At 35.4% G+C, this 27213-nt stretch overlaps 1 protein-coding gene across 1 annotated transcript in view; it reads left to right on the plus strand.

Moving 5' to 3' along the window:
• LOC115452670 (interference hedgehog) overlaps window positions 1-27213 on the plus strand; it is a 69869-nt gene that overhangs the window by 33106 nt on the left and 9550 nt on the right. The window contains exons 2-9 of the mRNA XM_030181264.2: window positions 5874-5939; window positions 17995-18230; window positions 19533-19724; window positions 21998-22170; window positions 22475-22682; window positions 23314-23530; window positions 25098-25228; window positions 25589-25676. Coding sequence (XP_030037124.1) covers window positions 5882-5939; window positions 17995-18230; window positions 19533-19724; window positions 21998-22170; window positions 22475-22682; window positions 23314-23530; window positions 25098-25228; window positions 25589-25676 — 1303 coding nt within the window. The 5' untranslated portion in view covers window positions 5874-5881. The remainder of the gene's footprint in view (window positions 1-5873; window positions 5940-17994; window positions 18231-19532; window positions 19725-21997; window positions 22171-22474; window positions 22683-23313; window positions 23531-25097; window positions 25229-25588; window positions 25677-27213) is intronic.

Raw genomic sequence — 27213 nt, forward strand, 5'->3', positions numbered from 1 at the left:
TATACAAAATCCAATGTAAGTTCAAAATTGAGTTACCAAACCACAATAATTCAATCAACTTAATTCGGGGAAATACAACACTACATTTTTTACCAACAAGCCATATGCAAGATCTAATATGGCGAACATTAAATCGAACGTAATGACTTGCCGCAAGAAATTAATACATACAAACGAATGTTGATTACAACTAATGAACCGGCGATGCGCAAGCGTTCCTGCTTAACATCCAATGCGTCACTTCAAATAAAAAAAGAACTTAACAACATATCAGTTAATAAACAGAGTAGGGAATTGAGTGTATCAACATTTCGTCGCGTTGTTTTTTTGATGCGGTACAAATTAATTATTTAACTTATAGCCTTGGTATTATAATCGCATATAAAGGAAATGTAGGCAACTTAAAAAATCTCGAGAAGTATAAAACTACGAACCCATCTAGAAGACTGAATTGAGTGTACGTACTTAAATTTTGGCACCGGTTTTCATGATACAAAGGTCTATCGCTGTATCGTACAAATTATAAACACAAAAATGATTTATACGGCTTTAAAAGGTCCAGATAGCTAAAGAACCCACAGGAATGACAAAACAATAATTTAACCGGACAGCAAAGGAATCTGGGTTCTAAATTAACATAATATAAAAACGAATTTCGCAGCCACAACTACGAGTAATAAACGTTTCATATAACATTCATACTTGAATGGTATGGGATGGTATCCTGCGGTTATGGGCCAGTAAAAACAGTAATGTAATGCGGCCCCGTCGCAGGAAATCGTCGCGGAATCAAATGAATGAGCGCTGAGAACGAGATCGGTATGCGATAAAAAATCTGCGGATGTTGAATTAGTTACTCTGATTTTTGTTTAAGTGTGAGAAGGAATATCGTTCTGAGTATGACTAGGTGTGAGTTGTTTATATCTTTCATCGTGTTTAGTATTGGAATGAGTTTGTACCGAGTATAATTTGTTATGTGGATAAATAAAGAAATATGTACTTAATTAATAATTGTGTCGCCTCTTTGATTTATTAAGAACACGTTTTTGCATTGCCATTGAATTTTCCTAGACAGAATAGCGTTAATCAATTGTTTTATATTTTAATTTATTTCAAGCTTATAAGTTGTCTGTAAATAATTCTTTCACCTATCTTGTCATGGTTGATTAACTATTCTTTTTATTAGAGATTGTATACAATTTTGTCTTTATTGAACCAGTCTTGAGTTATATTGTTTGTTGGAGTCTTTCTTGCTGGTTGTTTGTATTGGTTTACTGAATTTACTATTAAGCATCATTTATCAAGTGGATTCAATTTGTCAACATTGAATTTGATAACAAGATTCATTTATCATCTTTCAATAATATAGTGAAGTATATAGACAAGCATGAAAATAAAATAGATTTATGTTAATGTCTAACATTCGCGTAAACAGAAGAAATGATTATTGACAAGTATTGCTAATTCATTAAGTATTATCCTTACTTTATTTACATGCTCTTAGTATTTTGCAAAAAAAACTTCAAATCAATTTATTAATACTTTCAATTCTTTTACTAGTATTAAGATCGCGTCTTTACCACAACAGCGTTTTAAAAGATATTCATCGGCGTGTTCTGTCAATGCCTTATTATTTGTTTATTTCTCCGCGGAATGCTGGATTAATGGAATTTTGCAAACAACATTGTGATCGACGCACAAAGTGGAAATAAAATGAGAAACCACCCTCAATACCTAAGAACTTGTTCATGCAAGACAATTCTTTGAGTTAAAATTTAAAGGCTGATTTCAAACATCTTATAAAATATTTCAATCAATAAGTTAGAACCACGGAAGAGGCAAAACAGAATCTGGCTAAATATAAATGTCAAACAATGAAACTATTCCCACGGCTATATTTTTCTTTGTGTTACTATGATTAATGTAACATAATGATGCTTACATCAGCCCTAAGATTGACAGAGGTTAAGGTTGCTAATTTAGTATCTTCATACCGCACGTTATAAGAGAGCCTTATCTTCTGCAAAAAAATCTTAAACAAATTTCAAGCAGATGCAAGTCACATCTCGTTTCTTAAACAAATTACATACATACATACATAACATCATGCATTTATCCCCGAAGGGGTATGCAGAGGCGCAACTAGGGCACCCGATTTTCGCCAATTATGTTCCGTCCCATGATGTGATAGGGGGCGAGCCTATCGCCATATCGGGCACAAATTCCAGACTCCGGGCTGATACTGAGCAGAATAAACCCAAATATCACTTTGCCCGACCCGGGATTCGAACCCAGGACCTCAGAGCGCTATTGTACCGGACATGCAAGACAACTACGCCACCGAGGCAGTTTACAAATTAGCACCCTCAAAATAATTTCCAGCGCAGCGCAGAGTAAAATTAATTGTCGTTAAACAGTACCGTAGTCCTTGTTCCTTTTATAGGTGATTAGTCATTCATATATTCATGTTATTTACTGCTCGAGCGTGTACCGGTGGCACCTATAGCGTGCACCGAATAATAATTTAACGTCTACGCAACCGTATTACAATAATTTTGAATATTAAAATCGCGAGGCGTGCTTCTATGTCGGGTATTTTAGAATTCGTTGGAAACGCATTCGGGCCTGCATTGAATGGTAATTGATTAGATTGATGTGCGTTTGATTGGAGAATGTTAGTGGAAACGATTAATTGTTTTTTTTTATGCCTAGGGAATGACAATGATGCCGTTATACAAGTGTCGTATTTTATTTCTTTGTTTTTTATTGACTTCCACTGTTTATTACCGGATTCAACAGTGTAAAGTATTAAAGGAGATATAACAAACAATGCAAGTTTGTTTTCGTTATTTTTTTTATGGATCAGGACAGGTCATTATTAATATCATTTTATTTTAGAAGGTGATATGGTGAATGCCCTGACAGTTAAGAACTTGAATGTATTTATATTGATTCGTCGATTTTCAAATCAAGCAATTATTTGCTTAAACATATCAATTTAATTTACTTAAAAGCGATAACAAATGTTAACTGTAAATGCTCGGCAAATAGTTTAGACGTAACTGTAACTATGACAATTATTATCGTAGCGTGAGATCTGTTCCTTGAGAAACATAATTGCAAACCACAACAGCCGACATAAACCAGTTGGAATAACACATGTTATCCGATAACGGTTATTAATCTGCTACAACGTGAATAACGTTATTAGCTGTAGTAATAACGGCTTGCAATCAACCGGTGGTTTCACCATTACTCGTCGTTAGTATATAAAATTAATAGTATGCAGTTAAGTGTTATTTAAGTATATACTAAAAGTTGTTTATCTTATCGTAAGATATTATAGTGAGAATATTAAATGTATGAGAGGTAACGTATTTGTTGCCGCGCTTTTTACGATGTACCTCTACATTCCAATTGAAATATTTTAATGAATTCATGATAAAAGAACATAATGTTATAGCGACGTTTTCATATTCTGAAAGGTTTTGTTGAATGATAAGATTATTTGTTGCATTTAAATATAACTCTTATGAGATCTTGTAATAGGAATTAGGTGTTATAGCATGTATAGGCATGGAATGATAAATATAGCAAATGATATAATCGTGTTGCGTGTGGTCGACCATTAATGAAACGATGTTGAAATATTACTGTTGATAGATCTTACTTTTTAACCGACTTCAAAAAAAGAAGGCGGTTATCAATTCGGCGTGATTTTTTTTTTTAATTGTTACCACAGATCTCGCTCATCTATGGACCGATTTGGATTTCTTTTTATTCGAAAGAATGTACCTCCAGATTTCCATAGATTCTTTTTGTCTACAAGTATGACAAAAATAATGGAAATTCACCGAGTGATCTTGGGTAAACCTTTACCTAACGTCTCATATAAACATATGGAATATACCAACAATGAACATTGATTTGATTGCGTTGGATACACGTTGCTATTTTGGCTTATGGTTCAGTCTAGCTGCCTGTCGGATACCTACTAGAGAATGCTATTGTCGATTATTTGACCTGCAAGCGACTCGAGCACGATCGTGTGGCATCGTGATTCCTGACCAGAATATTCTTTTAATCCTATTAATTATCTGCTATGGACGACAATACTAGTTTTTTGACACACTACATACATATTCATGTTCTATTTGTTTCGCAGAGTTAAAACCACGTTGAAAACAATAACTGTATTGAACTGTCAGAGTTCTATATCCGCCAAAAATATTTTATAAAAAGTGTTTCCATTTTCACGAGGTGCCATGAATAGGTTGTTTAAAATTCAATCAGGGGTGTTTTTGGAGAAAAATCTAATAACCCTATGGAAGAATTGATGCGCAATATTTAATTTTGTGGAAACTATTGATTTTGATATGCAATATTTTACTACGATTAAGTACATGTGCTATTTATGACGGGTGGTAAGTCTCATATATGAGATTCCGCCTGGGTAGGTACCACCGCAATGTCTATTTCGGTCGCCAAGCAGCAGTGTGTAGTCACTGTTGTTTTCCGGTTTGAAGGACATTGAAGCCAGTGTAACTCCTGGGACTTAACATCTCATGTCTCAGGATGGCGAGCACAGTGGAATACCAAACAATACTTTGTAATTCAAAGTTTTGGATGGTGTTTCTACTTTTTTTGGGCGGTTGTATCGCTTACAATCAGGCGAACGGCAAGCTCGTCTCGTCATTCAAAGTAATAAAAAAAACATGTTGTATTCGGCGATGTCTATCAAAAATTATTTTAAATCAATCCGAATGGCCACTAATTACATATTAGGGTGAGGTTGGCAGGGGCCTCCTTTAAACAGGTGAAGAATTGCAAAATATAATTGATTACGTAGGTACTTACCTATTTCGTTAGTTATTATGATCATGATAAGGTATTATAATTTATTACGTTGTGTCTAATCAATTTATTTTATATAATAAATTCTTATAAAGTTCAATGAACCTAGCTCGTCAGTTAATAAATAATTTTGGTTTATAGGCACGCATGAGTTCTCGATTTCAACAACGTTCTAATTTTAAAATTGTGTTTTGCTTTTTCCCGTGCTTGTGACAAAAATAGGCTGAGTGGCGATGTGGCTTTTGCTTTTTTCGTTTTGCAACCAGCACTTTCCAAATGTCTTATTTCTTTTGTTATATAATTGTTTTATCGTCACTTATATAACGGTTTTAATTAGCTATTGCAGAATTTACTATTTGTGTTTGAGGTATCTACTAATATCAATTTGAAATTTGGTATTAAGACTTAAGAGACGTTGTTATTCCATACTAGTTATTCATTACTTATATTACAGTTGTTTTTTTTATAAATTAGTGCTTTAATTAAAATTTAATTTAATAAAAACTTAAGGGGGTTGTTATAAAATAAAATTGGCAACACTAGCTTCTACTAAATCAGACATATTGTGTTGTAATATAGCGGTCAGGAAAACTTATTTTTATTTTAAAATAATATTTAGACGTCTATACGCAATACTGTTTAATATTATATTATTCGTAGCTACATAGGGAGTAAAAAATGACAAACAACAAAAATAGATTCTTATAAATGACAAAACTTATTAAAATTTTTAATTCATTCAATTGTACCAACGTAAACGTATTGACTTTGCGCTATTTAGAAGTTTCTCTATTTGTTTATGATTTAAAATAATTAGCTTTACAATTTTAACATTAATCACATATTGGCTCTAGTCTTTGCTTGCTTTTAAATCATTGTTTAAGTGAAAACAACAACTATAGAAAAAGCCCTAATAAGAATAAATTAACAACCATGAGTACGATCGCTGGGAAGGAAGCACAATGATTATCAGCTATCGGTAGATATTTTTATATTTATATTCGTTTTTTTTATTGCAGGTTTAAAAATGGCGATGTCGAGGAACATTCCCTTCTTGCTCATAGCGATCTTGCCTATAACGGCAGGTAAGTCTTTCTACATCTATTTACACGATATTCAAGGAAAGATCAAAGCGGAGACTAATGACTACTTTTTATTATGGCTTGAGTATTTGTTGTAATTAACACGTGGCGTTAAACTGTAATACTATTTGTTTATATTTACTTTTGTATTTCTTTGACCAAGGTATAACTTTAATAATTATCAAATTGTATTTTAATTTAATTATAATGATTTCTTATGTTTACATGAATGTAAGACTTCGAAATATTTTTTTTTTTTTTGGTTTGATTTACTCCTTAAGGAGAAGGCAAAGGCTCTCAGCCGTACAGCCTCTTCGAAATAAAACTATATTGCAGATTTAATGCGGTTTTCTAAACTATTTTATTTTGGACGGCTCCAGTACCTCCTGGCCATGAAGGCTGCAGTCTTCGAAATGTCGGGAGAAATAATAACATAAATAACTGCGATAAATGCGCACTGCGCACAAATGTACTGAAGTCGTCGAAACTTTCGGTTGGGACAAAAAATGTGAAGTGAGGTAAAATATTAAGGCGGTGGCAACTAACATCTGTCGTGGATAGTAGGGAAACGAGTTACGAACTCGAAGCGTCTGCACCGAATGCACGGAATACTTCTTGTTACATTATTGAATTCCTAATATTGTAATCTATACTAATGTATGAAGCTAAAGAGTTTGTTTCTTTGAACGCGCTGATCTCAGGAATTAAAACATTTTTTGAATTTTTCCGCCAATAAAAAGCTACATTACTCTTGAGTGCTATAAGGTAATTTTTATCCCGGGAAAATATAAAGCGGGAATCCCGGAAAAATTTCACGCGGGTGGAGTCGCCAGCAAAAGCTAGTCAAGCATATTGCTAGTGACAGTTCTTTTAAACTTTAAAATTTAAGGTGACTACACACTGAGATTTGATTTTCATGTTGGTCAATACTTTGTACTGGTTTTATGAGTATATGATTTATTCTTAAGGGAGGTATTCGTTATGATCCTTCGTGTATACACTTTCTATTACTTCCACAATTAAAAAAATAATCTTAAAATAAACCTTATAACTACGCAATAACTACTATAGAGTCATTTTGACATTGCGTTACTAAATGAAACCACATACTCGTCTTCATCTTTGCCGACATTGTGTCAAAAATCATCCATTAATAGCGAATATTTTCACCAAAAGTCCTGGTTTTAGTTGTTTTATTTTTTGATAATTTTATAGTTTAATGCGAATATAGCGTATGCATGAATGTATTTTTGTCTGAAAGTATGATGTTGCCACTTAGACGAATTCTCTTAGAGTAGTAGTAGTGGCATTAGGGCGCGTAAAATTAAAATTACTTTTTATTAATATTTATTTTGTTTGCAACTAACATTTTTTTATCTCACATCTACGGCTCAAACTTATTCTAAAGTGTTAATTCCAAGAAGATAAGTATGTGGTTTCATTAGTAACACAATATCAAAAGGAACTTGTATATACGAATAGTAGTCTCTGCCTATGGAATAGGGGTCTATGGAACAGAGGCGTGACACTATGTATGTATGTATACAAATAGTAAACATCCAACGATAAAATCACAGGCATTGATGTATTTATTGAAATATAGACACGATTACGTAATCCCGACCTCCTTGCTTCGGTATGTTTTCAGTTGAAAACTTTTTACGCAAATAACGTCCCTTAAATTCGTGCGGTAATGGCCCCGAGAGGATTTTTCGTGGTTCGCTATCACCGGTTAACGTTAACGATTATGTACAAAGCATAATGCGGTAAATCGGGAGCCGTTTAGCCCGCTTATACGATATCAAATCTATCGGATAATACGAAAACGCCGTGTCAGGTAATTATAGCAAACGTTACTGTTTGTAGGAAACTATTCGGGAGATTTAGGGCAATTAGTTGGTAACAAGGCAATTGGTATACATATGTATTATAGACATAGATTTACGTGCTCAGATATCTTTTCTTTAATGTTAGGTCGCTTAGGTGTACTACGCATAACAATTATATAGATGGTAATTCATGCGAGTGTTCGGATTTTTTTTTTATAGCATAGGCCAGCTAATGATGTAAGAATAAATTGGTCGCCTAGGTTACCTATGTGATCCCTCAAAAATTAACACGCATACAGGAGAGTTATGATGCCAACCAGTGGGTGGAGGGTGAAATTTTTCAAAAGGTAGGCCGATAATGAAAAAACTGTCTTAGTTAACATGTCACGGCCAATTTAACAGAAAACCAAAACTAAGACAAACGTAAATAAACCTAAAAGAGAAGCCGGTAGGAATCGGATTGTATGGACGCTTCGCCACTGATGCTAACATTAAAGAGAAGGATTTGGGAATTTAAAAGAGGCGATGATTAAGTTTCTGTATACTTTCTGAACAGCGACGATAGCCTAGTTGGGTGTGGAACGGTCTGCCGAGACGAATGTCCGCAGGTTCAAATCCCAAGGGCACACACCTCTGACTTTTCTAAAAAAATCATGTGTGTATTCTTTGTGAATTTATCGTTCGCTTAAACGGTGAAGGAAAACATCGTGAGGAAACCTGCACATCTGAAAAGTCCCCCTAAAGGAATTTCGAAGGTGTGTGAAGTCTACCAATCCGCACTAGGCCAGCGTGGTGGACTAAGGCCTTAATCCCTCTCAGTAGTAGAGGAGGCCCGTGCTCAGTAGTGGGCAAGTATATAATACAGGGCTGATATTATTATTATTATACTTTCTGATATTTTGTACTACTCATTAGTGCTCTGTTTTATAATTCGAAGTTCAGAAAGGTGATATTACTACCTATAGTTATGAGCGGCTGGATCGTCTTATCATCTTGTGAAAAAAGAATCATCAAAATCAGTTCACCCAGTCAAAAGTTCTGAGGTAACAAACATAAAAAAAATAGAGAACTTCCTTCTTTTTTTAAGTCGGTTAACAAAAGCAACAGCTGACAAATGCCTCGGAGAGATAATTTGTTTTTAATTGCAATGGTCTATCGTCAGGTGCAACATAACTACTTTGGGTAGTCATAAAAACCTTATGACACTGTACCCATAAATATAGGCAATTGATGCGTTCTTATTAATAATATAATAATATCAGCCCTGTATTATATACTTGCCCACTGCTGAGCACGGGCCTCCTCTACCACTGAGAGGGATTAGGCCTTAGTCCACCACGCTGGCCTAGTGCGGATTGGTAGACTTCACACACCTTCGAAATTCCTATAGAGAACTTCTCAGATGTGCAGGTTTCCTCACGATGTTTTCCTTCACCGTTAAAGCGAACGATAAATTCACAAAGAATACACACATGATTTTAGAAAAGTCAGAGGTGTGTGCCCTTGGGATTTGAACCTGCGGACATTCGCTCGGCAGTCCGTACCACATCCAACTAGGCTATCGCCGCTATAACCGCGTTCTTATTACCAACTCCTTAAATGGATGTTAAGGAAGTAATCAGGTATTCGTCAGGTCCAGCTGTGAAATGGAATTCAAATAGTTTCGGCAGCTGCGCATTGCGATCGCCGTTAGCACCCACAATCTTTTAAAGCATCCCATTGGTCACAATTTAAAATTCCTAATTCGAAAGCGTAATTTGAAATTCGAATTCACTTTAATCATTCAAATTAATTGCCTCTACACTCTTAAAATGTGTCTAATTTTTTAATCCTAAAACAAATTACCGGTCTCCTGTTCCGAGCGTCGCCCAATTCTAAAACACCTCTACTGTTACTTAACGTTCCGGTTCTCTATACGTTTTTATATCCATCGCCGTTTGATTGAGATCTTTTGAGAGATACTGTTAAAGGATAAGAGCAATGGATGAAGAATGAATGGTTCCGAACGATTTTTTGTGTATGTTTTGAAATTGTAACAAGCGTGACCGGTAAGCTCCCGGATACCGCAGGTAGCTACACACACATTGACACGGGATTATAGTGTTAGTAAATAAAAAAGTTTAACTTTAATGGGTTCCGGAGATGTTACAAAAAGATACGTCAATATGAATACGTACCGAAGGGTGCGGTTAAAGGAAGGTTCCATACATTTAAAATAGGACGTCAAGATATAAATGATCAAATAAAGAACAAAAGAACGCCTTGTAAGACTTGAGAGAAATCTTCTTACGCTGATAATGCTTTAAACATCGATGCACTCGGTGAAACAAAGGTCGATCAAAGTGATTTCTTTGAATTTTGAAACGCATTGAAAAAACCTTAATATACTAAACATTCCTAATAATGTTGATGAAGTGTACAAAATATGAACGACAAAAACAATTTGTCTAACCCATTGGGAAGCTCTCGGGTCTGATTTTAATTATTTTTTGTTTCGCCTATCCCGAATAATACGGTTAGTCCGCAACGCCTACGCGGTCCGATCTAACACATCCTTTGTTATGAATGGTCGGCCCTTGTGCTTCTTCTCTCGTGTTTCCAAAACAGACCTTGTCGAGCTCTCGACCGAATTAAAGGGCGTCGCGCGTATCTTGAGATGTGGCGCGTATTTTCTGCATTTCAAAGGACCTTATTTTAAATTTCGTAATTGGATGTAGGTCGGATTTTAGGGATATATTAGGATTGTTATTGACATTCCTTTTAGAAAGTGTAAGAACAAAATACCGTTTTATTAAGTTTTTATAAGCATGATGATATAAGGAAATAAGTAAGAAATACTTGACAAATAATTTACAGATAAAGAAAAAAAATCTTTTTAGTATAATTGCGTAGATTTTCTTGTGTTGCCTTATTAATAGTAACTTATAGTTATATACAAAACTTATCTACTTAAGTTTGTTCAATTTACTAAACTGAAAACAAAATAGTAAGTGATAAGTTACTTATACTCTACCTAAGATTGTCCAATTTACTAAACTGAGAAATAGCAGATTGAATAGTCTTCCCAAAGATTCTTGTTTAACTCGACGGAACTCTAAAACCTAATTCGGCTGTGTTGTCCCTACTCGCATGTGTGCGTACTGAACAAATTTTACGCTAACTCGTCATTATGTTGTCCAAGTATTTGTGTGAAGTCATTAGTGACTACCTAGTCGGGAGGGATTTATTTTTTTTCCTCGTATCCGTCCTGCCCCTTTTGATTACAATAGGACTCGGGAAATAGTTGGACGAGTAAGTAAAAAGTTGCCGCCGGAGTGTACCGGTTTTGGAAAGTTTGAACAAATATTGGACTAAATATATGTTACTTAAACAAATTCTTGAAATTTTGATTAGCACTCTTTTATTAGAATGTGATACTATGTATCTTGGTTATATCTTACGCACGCATATAACTGCGGTATAGAAACGCTGTCAATATTTCTTTAATAATGCTTAGTGTGTCCAGAGCCATTGTAAAATGTATGAAAATTGTTATAAACTAATTGTTTTTAAGTAAATTAATATCCGCCATATGTTTTGTACTCATTATTCCTGTTTTTGATTCCTTCCTAATCGTATTTCGGCCACGGCGGCCAATCTGAACGGCGATCAGCCAAGTATGCAGCAATATTATAATGCATAAGTGTGTGCACAATACACAGGCGCACTCTCATAGTCCGGTGAGATGGCAATCCGACATGACCGGAGAGAGATCAGGCGCAGGAACAACGGCTTAACGTGCTTTCCCAAGCACGGGGGTATATCATACTACCAACATCCTGACTCCGAGCTTTAAATGAGTATTTTTTTTAAGATGGAAAATTTATTAAAAATTATACGCCTGTATTCGAACCACAAGCGTTTAAATATAATTGACGACACATATAGACAGCAAATTCTGACTGAGGTAATATGGTACTGTATTATGGAACGACTGCACTGGTCTCGTGTTCCCCAGGTCGGGCAAAATTATATTGGTTTTTTTACTTAGCATCAGCCCTGGAATTTGAGCCCGATATGGCGACAAGGTCGTCCCCTATCACGTCATGGAACGGAATACATACACCAGTTGCACCGGTTGTGCCTCTGCATACCCCTTCAAAGATAGAGGGCGTGAGAGTGCAGGTGTAATGTTTTGTCCCATTGTAAATACCTCACAATAAAGAAAATGTAAAGGTGAAACCTACTTATCGCGGAGTACGCAGCCCATCGCCGCTGTAAATAGATAATAATGCAGGGCTCAAGGTGCACTCTAAAATCTTTTAAACTATCTGGAAGGATTCAGAAGGAGGTATTGTGGCATTAAGGGTACATCTCTATTAATTTTTATTTACGCAATGTTGCTTGAAATAGACTATTTATTTTATTGAAATGTTAATTTTTTGTAGTTTTCTTTTCTTTTTTTATTGCTTTGAATGAAGAATCGAGCTTGACGTTCGCCTGATAGCAAGCTATACGACCGCCCATAAACAGTAAAAAACACCATCCAACACCTTGAATTAGGTACAAAGTATTGTTTGGTATACCACTGTACTCGCTATCCTGAGGCATGAGATGTTAAGTCTTATTATGTTCAGTAGTTACACTGTCCGTCAAACTGGAACACAACAGTGACTACACACACTGTTGCTTGGCGGCAGGAATAGACATTGCGGTGGTATGGTATGATGCAGGTGGACTCTCACATATAAGAGACCTCCACCAGTAGTTGCTTTTGAAATGGTAGAGCATTAACTTTTTTCGCCCGAGATTAATGAACAGTTTTGTTATTTTTGAAAATACTAGCAGAGATTCTGATTTATACGATGTGGTCGTCACAGTTTACACAACGCTTTTGAAAAATTCTTCACAAAAAATATATTTCAATGAATAAATTTTTAACATTTCAAGATAAAACAAACAATTTACATATGTTAAAATAAAATATACTGGTCATATACATATCAACGTGTTTTATAGAATACATAAATATCACATTTAACGGCCCAAAATCACAAATTAGAATATATTTAGCTAGTGTGCGTTGATGTTTATTATATTTTGAGTTGAAAATGGTTGAGTTTATAGCGACTTGCCGTGTGCGGTAGATTATACGTAATATCCTTTATTCCCACTTTTTAGGAATTTATATTTACTCGCAAGATGAGGTTTTCAATTTAATTTATAGTCATAATTCTGGAAACCATAGAGTTGCAACGTTTTCGAATTATTATAATATTATTTATTATTTTCACTTCTATAAGAGAGTTTTTCAAAGTCGTGAAGAAATTCATATCGATTAAAGAATGAGATATTGATTATTATTAATATTTCGTATTGGTATTGCTGTGGAAAAATTCAAACGTTGCACAAATGGTACAATTAATTAACGATTTATAAAATTGTGTTCCTTTTTCTATACCAGTTAAAACATACTTTAAGTATAATACATAGTTCATTATAGTGCAGAGGTAATAAGCATGTACAAAATGCTGAAATGGTATAAGTTTAAAAAATTGATAATTGTTTTATTTAAATACAAGTTTCGTAGAAGCAAAGTTTCTCTTGAGTATTTTCGTTGCTAAAAGCTTCACGCTATCATTTTCGATGTTTGTAATTCCTTTTATGTCGATGGAAATATGCAAGTTATTTTCATCGATGTGTCTGTTGCAATTCAATAGTGTGAAAAAGAGATATATTGATACATAGTTATTTTCTAATGTGTTTACCAAATTTTGCTCGTTGTGCCGCCGCGCAAAATTCCACTTTATAGATATAAGGATATAGGCTTTAAATAAATTATAATACTGGTATAATGTAGCTTTGTAATAGACACACATACTCGCCTTTTATATCCGAAGGGTTAGACAGAGACGCAACTAGTTTAAATAGCTAATATTTTCGCTATTACCTATTGTTTGATATGTTTATGAACCTAGATAAAATTTTCTGAGATATATGACTTCTAACATGACGGACAGGCGCTGGAGTGATTTGTTATTTTATTTCAGTGAATATCTCACATCACACTTTATTCTCCAAAAGGGTAGGCAGAGATGTAACCAGGGCGCCCAGTTTTCGCCAAGTGTGTTCCGTCCCATATTGTGATAGGAGGCGAACCTATCACTATATCGGCCACATATTTCAGGCTCCGGGCTGACAGTGAGCAGAAGAACCCAAATAATACTTTGTCTGATCCGGGTTTTGAATCCAGGACTTCAAATCAGTAGTCATATCCCCAATACAACTAGTCTGTTGAGCGAGTCAGTGAATACTATTGCCACCTGATATTGTTAGATCTGTGAGCACAAAATTCGACTTACCTGTCCATAAATCTAGTTTAGGTAGACATCGGACTAAGCTAGTCCCAGGTATCTAACATTTCCAGTGCGACCTTCAACAGTTTTTGTTCGTCTGGATTTAGGACTGCGATTACAGAATAAAACCTCCGCCTCTTTTTGTCAATCGTCTGTGTAACAAAAAGGACAATTTGGGTTTTGTTTGGTACATTTGTTTGATGAAACTATGTTACAAATATTTTTATCATAATGAAATATTCTCGGAATATTTATCGAACGCCAAGAATATCTGGTTTATTGAAATATACATACATAACATCACGAATTTATCCCCGAAGGGGTATGCAGAGGCGCAACTAGGGCACCCACTTTTCGCCAAGTATGTTCCGTCCCAGGATGTGATAGGGGGCGAGCCTATCGCCATATCGGGCACAAATTCCTGACTCCGGGCTGATACTGAATATCACTTTGCCCGACCCGGGATTCGAACCTAGGACCTCACAGCGCTATTGTACCGGGCATGCAATACAACTACGCCACCGAGGCAGGCAGAAACATACCATTATTGTGTCAAGGTGTATGTATCACAAAGAAAAATTTTATATAGTAGAGATTAACTACCGTATTTGCCATAAATATCCCACCGTGGGGACGTATTCCCGAATCAAGAGTTCGCTGGGGTGGATCCAGTCAAACAGGCCGACATATTTAGTGACCGACGAGATGTGTTTCTCGTTGAGCCATAATTGGACTACAATATCATCAAGTTTTATGTAGTCTCTTTGCCTCGTTAGAATATAGGAAACGATAATGAACCTAAAAATAAAACAGATAAAATCAATTTTCAAATAACATAATGTTAGTTGTCAAGGTGACCGTCACCCAATATCATTGGACCTATTATCGGTTCATATTATGAAAGGCATAAAGCGAGCCCAGTCTTTAAAACATATGATTTATGAGCCATAAGGCTGAAGCCAACAACGGCAAACCAGTCTGATGATAAAAAAACTTACAGATTATACAAAAAAGTTATTTTAAGTATTCGCATGCAATTTTGTAGAGATCAAAATCTATGTTGAAGACAGCATCCTTGAAATTCAAACAATATAACTGAAGTATACTAAGTATTTAATTGTACCGGTTCTTACCAGCGCGCAGTCTACCAATTATTAATTATATGGGAATTTTAATACGTTCCTGTTTTTACTTTCCAATAAATTTAAGCGTCTGCCCGTTTTGTAATAAAGGCTTATGACTCGTAGTTATTTGGACGTTATCAAAATTTAAACATGAATGAAACAGGAAAATTGATTTTAAACGGACTTTCGTAGCAAATGTCTTGCAAAAAATTATGCGGATCGAGCAACGAGTAAGAATTAATCGTGTTTTAAGACGTAAATGTAGATTTCTAAAACGAGCCATAGCTTCCATCTACAAATTGGACTGTTTTAATCAAATAATAATATCGAAGGGTTAAAGACTAATTGACTTAAACGATTTTTTTGCGACACTAAATTCTTACATATTTAAAATCAGCACTTCATTCTGTTTTTTTAAACTAGTAAATTTTTTTCGAAAAAAATGACGCTTACCTCAATTAGCCTTTAACAGTAGATATTTAATGAAATAGAATTGACTTTAATGAAATATGGAAATAGGACCATTGGCACTTAAATTTATGATAGATACTTGTTCCTGGTACCTGTGACTTATACCGGGCACAGTAAAGTGACCTTTGCATTTGAAAGTAAAATGCAGGCCAAAAAAAATGTTGACGCAACTGCGTGATCGGCTACCTCGTGCCCTGCTATAAAATACTTTTTAAAACATTTACACAAACCTTGCAATTATAAAATCTACGGAGCCAGTCGAATGTTAAATAACTTAGCCGTTGATTAATGCGTTTTAAAGCTGCAGAAATAATGCTTGGAATTTACACAATTTTTATTCTTCTTTGTTCATTATTTTGCGAGCGGAAAATTTCAACAAGCTTTTACATTTACACTAGGTGTTGCTCGCGGCTTTGCCTGGGTGCATGAGCTTTCTTTTAATAGAATTCCTAAAACGTGTCCATTCGGTTTGGTGCTATTATTTGTTGGTCGACTGTAGTACTGAGGTCTTGGACTCTATGCCAGTTCGAGCAAGTGATATTGAATTTTTTGAATCAGTATCAACCTGCCGTCTGGAATTTGTGCCCGATATGGCGATAGGCCTCACCCCTATTCCATTATAGAATATACATGGCGGATAGTGGGTACATCAGTTTCGCCTCTGCCTAACCCTTCAGGGATGTAAGGCGTGGTTGTGTGTTGTTGGTCGAAGTTAGCCATCAGGTAAGAACTTAATCGTATCGTCATTATGTTGTATAAATTGCTTCTACACGAGCGCCTACGAATTACAATATATGCTATAAAGTAATAATACTTTTCCTGGATAAAATTCCCACAACAAGTTATATTATGCCTTCAAGGAATCCTTATTCCACAATATTAGATCTTTGAAAATACTTAAGTAGCAATTAGCGAGGCTTTCATAATTATAGCTATCGTCGAGCGACGCTGACGTCACAGGTCGACATTTTCTTTGTCCTGTGTTGTAAAGTTCAGTGAAGTGGATACTCTGCTGTGCTAGTAAAAAGCGGCCATATTGCGTCATTTGGTTTCATGGAAGCTAACGATACTGGCAATTCGATTTCCAAGTCAAGGAAACAAAAACTTGCTTGGATTTTCCGAAATTTTATTGAATAAAGACAATCTATTATAACCATTGATTGCCATTATACTGGCGGTTGTTAGGGCTAGGCAATTAAGTGTAGCCCTTCTCTAGATCCCAGTCTAGTACAAGTTTCCATTGTACTTGCATCTGTGCTTATTTTGTCTAGAATCTGTATTCCATAACGCTCCGGCTCGATCTTTTATCTTTAAAAACCGGATCTAAGTGCGCTTAAAATCAAAAAACAGTCCAAACTCAAAAATTCGTTGAAAGATTTATATGGTCACCAATTCCAATAAATAACAATAATGTAAGCATCATGACTCAGTTATTGCACGTCGAGACCTGAAATCACATGAAATATTTGACTCTTTTTTATTTCCATTGAGGAATGAGAATAAAACGAGGAGAAACATCTCAATTATCTTCAATAACGCGAAATTTAACTTTCTCGGGACGGCACAAGGTGCATAGTCGTGGATCAGGGTTAATAACAGCCTCAAAGATGCGTCATGCAAGATCGAAACGTGTGGGTAACAAGGTATCAAGGACGTCGGGATCGCTTTTTTGTTTCGTGCCTGCGTGTTGGTATGCAAATAAAAATATTCAATGCTTCTTTCGGTGCCCTCTGAATTATGTTTATGAATTAGCTTCGTACCTACTTATTTTAAGCGGATTTCAAGAGGAGGCAACTGTAGAAATAAGAATTGTTTTTTATGAATATTTTCAGACTCTGTGTCTATTTTAATTTAATTAATCGGATATTGTTCGTGTTGCTACATTTTGAGTGTAATATATTATTATTTATATTGATTCTTAAAAAGTGGAAAGGAAATTCCAAGCAGATCGTGATAACGTTGGCCTTCGTGAAATGCGAGGACTGGTTGGTTGTAAACCCTTGGTCCCCAATCTTACCATATAGTGCTTCTTATACATGCAATTAAAATCAATACCAAAAAATTTCTTTAATCTGCTTTTCTTCTACTACAATGTGAGATCATCGCAACACCTATTTTAAAGATGTTCCAAAACGGTTTTGGCTCAGTTTTAAAAGTCGTCTCGTATTTTGTGTTTGGCTGGCAGTTCCCTCACTTCTATAAATACAAAATTATCTTAGCTAGAAGTAGGTACATTGGTTACGCCTTTGTCTACCACCTAACGGATCAAGTTTGATCAAGTTTTTATTTTCTTTTACAGAGATCTATATGAATTTCACAAAGAATCCAGAATCGGTAACAGCGCCTGTCGGTGATTCCGTGACCTTCGAATGTGAGGTTAACGTGCCGCCAGAAAAGCTAGTGTGGCGTTCAAGGCTAGTGGACAACCCTGAGGGATCGTGGGTCCAGGTCGGCACGAGTAAAGAACTCGAGACCGGGTCTGCCGCAAAGCTCGTCGTAGAAGTCACTAAGGACACAGTTACATCATTCTACCAGGTTCGTATAGAGAAAAATATTCAAAGGGAGTATTTAATTCGGATTGAACGTTAAGGATCGTTTTGTATAATCAAAAGTGTTGAGAACTTGTTAATAATTATTAATGTTCTTAGGTTTTGAGAGTTGCAAGATGATAATATAAAGTGTACAGTTAGTTCTTATACCACATTTTATTATTTTCCCCAAATAAACCTCGATGCAATTGAAAATTATTTTTCTGAAGCTAATGTCTCGTTGGAATCCGCTTTTGCATCACGGTGGTCTTTTAAGCTGACTTCTTTTAAAAAAATCGCTGAGAACCTAATTATACCTCGGCATATGACGTGCCTTACGCATTCGCAGCAAAAACGTTTCCAAGTGAACGTCATCAAAATTAAGACATAAAATGATAATTGTTCGCATTATCCAGCATAGATATGATGTTGCGAGATTGCATGGATAACTTTAATAAAAACATGCAAGTCAAGTAATTTTAAACATTGGCAGCATTCGGCACGATGCACCATTCAGTATAGTTGGCAAAAAGTCAAGAATTTCGCTGTTTAAATAAGGATGGGATCTTTCAGTGAACGAAGAGCAAAAACGTCCCTTCCTTTAAAGATATTTGAATAATAATAAGTCTGGCCACCCAGTTAACCAGCGTAAGATTTGATGAGTCTTTAAATGTTATAAATTGTGGCCACTTTTATTGATACAGAAATATTGCCATCATGTTATTGGAACGACTTATAAAGATAAACAAGATCCTTATAAGTTTTAGATGTTTGCGCAAGTTTTACTTAATGTGGATGCTTTCCATAAACTATAATTCAATATTACAGAGGGTAGAGAGCAAAAGGAAGACCTTTGCCAAGAAGTGGGGTATTTAATGGGTTAGAGAAGAAGGATCATGCAATAGAAGAAAGAGTTAACCGGAGTTGTATCCGAGTCAAATGACTATAAAGTTCAAATACCAGGAATGTTAATAAACAAAAACATGTAATTCTTTTTCAACTTGAGTACCCACGTTCATTGATATGTAACATATAGATCTCTATCGAAACTTCGTGATCCAAACTCTGGGTGGTGTAGTCTTTGTTGCGGCTTTACCACCAGTATTATAAAAACATAAATAATGAAAGTTTGATTTGCATAAAATTATTTTATGATTTCGAATACCATCATAGTTCTTTATTAAGATATCCATATATGAGGGTATTTTGAATGATGTATGTACTTAAGAACTGTTTCCCGAAAAAGTTCTTTCTCAGTAGACAAAGTTTAAAAAAAAATCTGATAAGTGATAATAATTTATTATTCCAGTGCGTAGTATTCTACGGTTCGGTTATATTGGTGTCAATACCGGCCCGGCTGAGTGTGGCTCGAGTGGACCTCAGTGAGAACAGCGGCGAGACAAGGGTCATCACCGCACCACTGCACAATACCATCGTGTTGCATTGCAAGGAGCCTAAATCTGACCCCCCTGCTATACTAAATTGGTGGAAGGAAGAAGGGGTGAGTAAAGCAGTATTATTTCGTTTAAGGATTTTACCGTGTTCGCAAAAAAATCACGATGGAGTCAGACGTAAAAACTGAACAAATTTTAAATTTTAAATATGTACGTTAAGTATAATTAAAACGTTTTTCTTTATCTTGTATAAAGTAAACCCTTTGCAGTTTGCTTCAGTGAGGAATAAAGGATGTTGGCAAAGATGCGATGGTATAGACATTATAATTTTAAATTTGTTCAGCTATTTTAGTAGCTACGTGTAGACTCAGTAATAAAGGCCAGTAAGATTCGCAGCCTTAACAGTTCTTACCCTTAGGCCTAGTGTAGTCTCTGCTATCTCTGAATAAAACGGGGGCTAGTATTTTCATGTAAAAGATAACCTAGAAATATTTAAAAATTTCGTAGTATTAAGTACCTATTACTAACGAACTGGTTTCAAATTATGCGAATATTGGCGTATATTTCAGTATGTTGCTTACTGTCCGGTCTTAGATAGACATGTTATTAATTTAAAGCTTTGACGTGAAATTCCTTCAAGAGTAAGGAGCAGTTCATCTTGTGCATGATGGCGCGAGAATCTTCAATATACGCTGCTTTGAGTTACTGTTATATTAAATATTACCTTACCTATTATTATTTAGTTTAACTTTTTGTTTCCAAAACACTGAAAGAAAGGAAACATAAAGGCGAAATGGTGTCTAAACATGTGATTAATTGCTAAAGCGTTACCATAGAATCAACTTTGAAGAATGTATGTATTGATGTATCGTTTTCCAACTTCCAAAAGTAATTCTAATTTAGTTTCACTGTAAATCTCTACGTCGTAGAAAACTAAACGGAAATCTTAATATACATTGTATAAGTTATGTCGAGTTTTCACATCTCATAATACAAGATTATTCAACATTATATTCAGAATGTAGTAAAGTTTGAGCGCGGTGTTATGTTCCAGTATAGTTTCAGTTTATTCTTGTTAGTGTTGGTGTTTGACGGCCATTGTTTAATATAATTACATTACTAGTAGTAAGAGAGTAAGTTAGTAGTTAGTGAATAATTTAAAATAAATTTATATATTTTTGCATTAATTTCATAATGACAATGTCACCAAAATTGTTGATTCTATTTATCTCCTCCTAAAATACACATTTTAATTTTTATTTTACAACTAACACTATAAGATATGCACCTTAATAACGAACATTTTAATACGTAAATTTAAAAAAAATATATTTTTGAACAAATTATTTGAAAAACTTTTGATATTTCCGCTCGCAACCCGTGCACCGAAAATATATGAAACGAATGCTCAAGGCCGTTTACTCGGGCCTTAACGTGCTTAACTTATTTGCGGTCGGCAAAGAGAATAAAGAGATTGAGTCTTATTTGTCTGAATGCGGTAATCCAGTATTATTGTGGATTCTATTTTGATAATTATTTTATTAATGTGAAGCCACATTATTCCTAAGTGATACAAGAGAATTTTTGTCTGAAAAACTGACCACTATAGAAACGCTTAGAGCGTATAATAAAGGGTTGTCACTTTCAGAATGACTCAAAATTGTATAAAATGGCGTTATTAATATTTTTAATTTAAATAAATGTGATCGATTTAATTTCTATCACAATACAAAGAGGCTTTACGCAAAATCCAAATCATTTCAACAAAATATTCAAAAGTAATTTATTGCTTAAATTTATATTCTCACGGCAGATAAAGTTACCGTCTGTATGAAGATTGATCATACATTGTATAAAGTATTTTGTTGGTTTCAACGCCTTTACTTCCAAACTGGACATTAAACTCCGCCATGTTGTAAAATATTTACATTTAAATATAATTGCTTTATTACAGCGATATGAACTTTATTTTAATGTCATGAGGCGATCTTGTGAAGATTTAAACAAAAATTCACGAGGCAATACACTATTGAATTTTTGGTGGAAACGATAATTGATATTGGATTCCGGTTGGACGATAGGCTTTCTCTGTAACTGCGGGACAGGTGACAAATGCAATTGCCGATATCCGTGTTTTATATGTAATTCTTCTACGAGTGCCAAGTTTTTTATTTTCTGTTATCTCTCTTTATTAATTTACTATCAGACATCAGATTCTGTTGTTTATTAGTATCTAACTTGTTTATAAAATATAAGGCAATAAGCTCCCTCCTCTCCTACTACTTGGGACCAAACATAACTGTCGAAATGTAGGTGTCATAACACTTATCACTTTTCGAAAGGAAACAAGGGTGATTGTATATATGCATTTCTATTGCAGGGTGTTAAAAAGCAGCTAGATACACCTCACGGGGTGTTGGTGATCCACAACGCGACTGCAGGGGACAGCGGCACATATGGATGCAGGGCAACCAATGAGATCAGCAGCCAAGTGCTAGACCTCCCAGAGAGGACGCATTTGAAGGTGCAACATGGTGGAAATAGGGATGTTAGGTAATTAAAAGAAAAAAAATATGATGTTGTTTCAACCAGTACTTTTCTAGACTGGAAAAAATTGTTGCAGATTAAAAATAAAGTAATTGTTTCTTTAATCAAAAAGGGGATAATAAAATATTTCCGCAGATATTTTATTTTTCAGTCTATTTTAATATGTAAAATGATTGCTCCTTGGGTAAATTTTATTTCATAAGAGACAATCTTGAACAAGGTACACCGAACTATAGTCGATATCCAATATATTACTTGACTGAAGATCGGTGATGTATTTGTGATGCAGCAAGATCCGTTCCTCTTCTAGATTCCTGGAGTCAGAAGAGTATGTAGGAGTAAAAGACAGCGAGGGTATACTTACAATGCCAGTTCATCCGAACGGGACGTTGCGGTTGTGGTGCGGGGCGGTGGGCTCCCCTCCCCCGCGCATTACTTGGTCCCGGGAGCAGAGATCCCCACTACCACAACCGCACGATGACCCGCTCAATGTATCTTCCTTCACTGCTGATCATGAGGTATGTTTATTTATGTAACTATATATTACGAAGTGGCTATAGCGTAATTGGGAGTGGAACAGACTGCCGAGATGCATGTCCGCAGGTTCAAAACCCACGTGCACGCATGTTCCTCTGACTTTCTAAAGTTATGTGTATATTCTTTGTGAATTGTCGCTATCTTACCGGTGAAGGAAAACATCGTGATAAAACTAGTATATCTGAGAAGATTTCCATTGGAGTTTTGGAGGAATGCGAAGTCTACCAATCAGCACTAGCAAACGTGCTGGACTTAGGCCTAAACCCCCTCAGTAGTAGAGAAGGCCCGTTGCCAGCAGTGGAACTGAAGTAGAGATCTGATGAAACGACAGTGGTTCGTTTTGGCCTCTTTATTAGTTAGTTCCTTTTATGACTATTTATATATAGGAAGTCTGTACTATAATAAGTATGGGGGGATATGATTTAGAACTTAATACCTACTAGAATATTTTAGGTCAGAAGCTGTGTCAGGCGTGGGTCACGCGGGCCACCATACATTATGGATGATATTCAACCGAATTAAAAGATAATGTTATACTTAAAAGGAAACTTATCATAAAAAGTTAATTGAATTTTTTGAACTGGAATGGAACAAATTCTTTTTGGTTTATAGGGCATCTATTCTTGCTCAGCCAACGGCATTCGTCGAGCATGGAAGGTAGTACAACTCCAACCTCCTCGCTGGGAGGGGTCTGTGGAGGACCTCAGCGCTACGGAGGGAGGGAACGCTGACATCAACTGTGGCTCTGCTGTGGGCTACCCTCATCCAACTGTCCATTGGGTGCTCAATGGTGAAGTATTGAAGAGTGAGAAAGGAATTCAGGCAACAGGTTAGTAATATTTTAAGTGTGTTGTGTGAAAGGCCTTTTGACTTCTGAGATCGCCTTCCAGATGTTTCTACGTGCCTTTGTTACATTTCTCGTCAAAATCACCAGGGATTATTGACTGATACTATTACTTTAGTTTTATTATATTAAGTCTTTTTAGAATATTGCGGATGCATAAATGTTTTTACAAATAATCTCCTACTTAGAAGTATTTTCATATAAAAATTCCATCTTTCGAGTTCATGCCACGATTAAATTCCTCACGAAAGTCACGTACTTCTATCAGTGTATGAAGATGCAGTCTACAATATTGCTTTGACGTATAAATTCGATTCGTTAACTTCGAGAGAATAAAGTATCGTACGCGATATAATCGGTTCTAAGGAAACTTATACAGGGTGTATGCTTTTGTAGGGTTTAATTACTTGATGGATTTTTAATGATTTCTTATATTTACGCTAATGTTGGATATGGAGATAAAATTATTTTTCGAATTTTATCGCAGTTTTTATATGATAATTTTCTCTGGACGTTTTGAAGACTTTCTGACATTGAGGTGTTGGTTGTGCGTAAAGTCAAAGTTACAATATCTACCTAGATTTTACCGTGATAAAATCCGAAATATAGTTTTATTTCGATGATTTATATTAAATATTAGTTACGATTTATTTAATATGTAGTATTACGTCTTAATATTTTTTTATTCCATTATAATGCAATTTTCATACTTCAAAGAAGTTCAAAAGTCCTTGTTATTGTTTATAGACAAGCGTTGACTATTGGCCGAGAGATCTGCTCCTCTTATTATTCAGTTGTATTGTTTTCAAATTGAATCTGAAGTAGTCTTTATTTCTGTAACAAAACTATCTATTATTGCTTCATTTAAATATTTGATATTGACGCACGAAAAGTAATTGATAGAGGTTTCATTATACCGGAGAAGTCACTCATCCTGTATAATCGTCTTACTAAGGAAACCAATTTATATAGTTTCGTTAGCAGCCGGAAAATCTCTCTTGGCCGTCGGACACGCTTGTATCCAGTTTGTTTGTAATAAATTTCAATTTCTCGTTTATCTGTACATGCAGTGAAACATTACGCCAAGTTGAGGCGTTTGCCTTTTGTTTTTATATTTGTTTATTCTGTTGCATTTGTTCATTTATGCTACAATTTTAATTAAATTAGTACTTTGATGTAGACTTAGTTGTTTTTATTCCTGCTTCAGTTTTATATATAAAAATTAAATGCGTCATAATTAGAGACATTTTTACGCCAATTACAAAGCGTATTTCAGTGATTCATAAAAATGAATGTACATTGTACAATATATTGCTTATAAGTGTCTCGTAAAACCTTCACCGATTTTTTTAAACACATTGTTAAACATTTAATTTATCTTGACATAGCTCTATGACAAAGCTTGTTCTGATAGTAAACGGAGACTCAATAGAATATTCGGTAGCATATGGTTGAGGCTTCCAATATCTTGTCTCGCAGCCTTTGTCACTTCATATACAATAGCTGACTAATTAAAGCGACTCGTATTAACAAGCCTCTACGTTTGGTCTAGATTCTGACCTGCACATTGACCACCTGGAGAAGCGTCACGCTGGTATCGTGCAGTGCTTCGCGTGTAACAAGCTCGGCTGCACGTACCTCGCCGCCATGCTCACCGTAGTGCCGCTGCAGATCTCCGACCAAGTAGGATCTGATTTACTAATAGTTTATGAACTGTACAAGTCAGACACACCTTAATCTTCGAAGGAGAGGTAAGGGTGCAACTGGCGCACTCAATTTCTGCCTCCTGTCTTCCGTCTCATCATGTGATGGGGGGAGGGAGCCTATATCGGGCCCAAAATCCAAACTTCGAGCTGATATTGAGTAGAAAAACCTAATATTACTTTTCTCGACTCGGGGATTGAACCCGAGATCCCAAGACTGCAGTCGTACCGTAATACAACTACGCCACCGAGGCAATCACCTTAAACATACCATCAGGTGAACCGTTATTTGCCCATGATAAAAAACATTACCTATAACAAAGCAAATTTCCATTCGCAGGATTATTCCGCGGAAATGCCGAAAGCATCACAATCGTCATCACAACCGCCTAAGAAACATTACAAAAAGAATTCCAAGAAGAATAAAAGTAAGTAATGGAAACACTTTCAACGATCCCAACGAGTGTTTACGTCTAGATTGTTACTCTATTTGTTATGTCTGGGACTGCTGTAGGTCGCTTTAATACATAAATATCGATTACGGCTTACGACATACGCTAATGTAAGTATTCGTCGTCGAAGAATGTATTGTTTTTGTTTATTGTATTTTTTCTGCCCATTCGAACGCTATGCTATTTAAAATATTGTTTTAGATTACTGAATAACAGATGGCGCTGTGTTTATAACAAATAAATGGCAGTTAATGTTTTTGTATTTCTTAGATTTAGTACGATTGTCTCCGTCCTTATACGTTTCCCTTAGGTCAACAGCAGGGTAAAGAATTATTTTATTTTATTTTATTTTATTTAAGGAAAGCTTACAGACTAATCTATATATATAAAAATGAATTGCTGTTCGTTAGTCTCGCTAAAACTCGAGAACGGCTGAACGGATTTATCTTATCTTGGTCTTGAATTATTCGTGGAGGTCTAGGGAAGGTTTAAAAGGTGAGAAAAATTCGAATAATTGCCGGGAAAATCCTCAAAACAGCATTTTTCTATTTCCCATACAAACGTTTTCTAAATAAAATGGAGAGTCAATTTGTAATTTATTACCGCTGCATAAAGTTCAAATTCGAGTGCGCGTTGGAGAATCTAATATCCCGTTCTGAAACTCAACAAAAGTGAAAGTGAATCGCGAACGCGACAAAATTGCATAGTCTCAAAATACATAGTACATAAATAGGGGTCGGCTTCGAGAAACTCAATTTTAGCTAACTTCAGTTGTTAATATAATATATAACTCAAAGGTGACTGACAGTGATATATCAAGGAACAGCCCAAACCATTGGACGGATCGGGCTAAGACTTTACATGCATAAAGCTACTATGACGTAGGCATCCCCTAAGAAAGGATTTTGATAAATTCTACCCTTAAGGGGATAACATAGGGGATGAAAGTTTGTATAAATGTTCTTAGATTTTCGACTGATTGAACTGAAATTATAAATTGGGGATAAAATTAGTTTGAACCTATAAGTACCGGGAAAATATGTAGCAAGACTTTTATCAAACAGTGGAATTTTATCCTGGAAAACACCTTCACGCGGGCGAAGCCGCGAGCAAAAGCTAGTAACAAATAAAGTAAATGACATTTGTAGGTAAAATTAAGTTGCTAATTACAAGCTTCCACCAATAAATTAACAGTATAAATATGCGATACAATAATTGAGGGAAATCACAGCCAGGGTGTACACAAACCCTCTATAATGATGATGCCACTTACATATTACTCAATGAGTAAGAATAATAAAGGCAAAGTCACGAAAAAATCTAGCGCAGTGTTATTAAAGTATTCCTCATTTAGATTTTTTTTAATGTCCTTTGTAGACGTACAGAACAAGTCAATGTGCAAGTCTGGAGATAGATTGTTAAACATAATGGCACTGCGTAAAGAAAATGAATTACGCCTATAATTTGTGGAAGAAAAAGGTATATGTAATAATGGTCGCTTCCGTAAACTGTT

This window comes from Manduca sexta, chromosome 11 (assembly GCF_014839805.1).
Source record: "Manduca sexta isolate Smith_Timp_Sample1 chromosome 11, JHU_Msex_v1.0, whole genome shotgun sequence".
Classification (NCBI taxonomy): Eukaryota; Metazoa; Arthropoda; class Insecta; order Lepidoptera; family Sphingidae; genus Manduca; species Manduca sexta.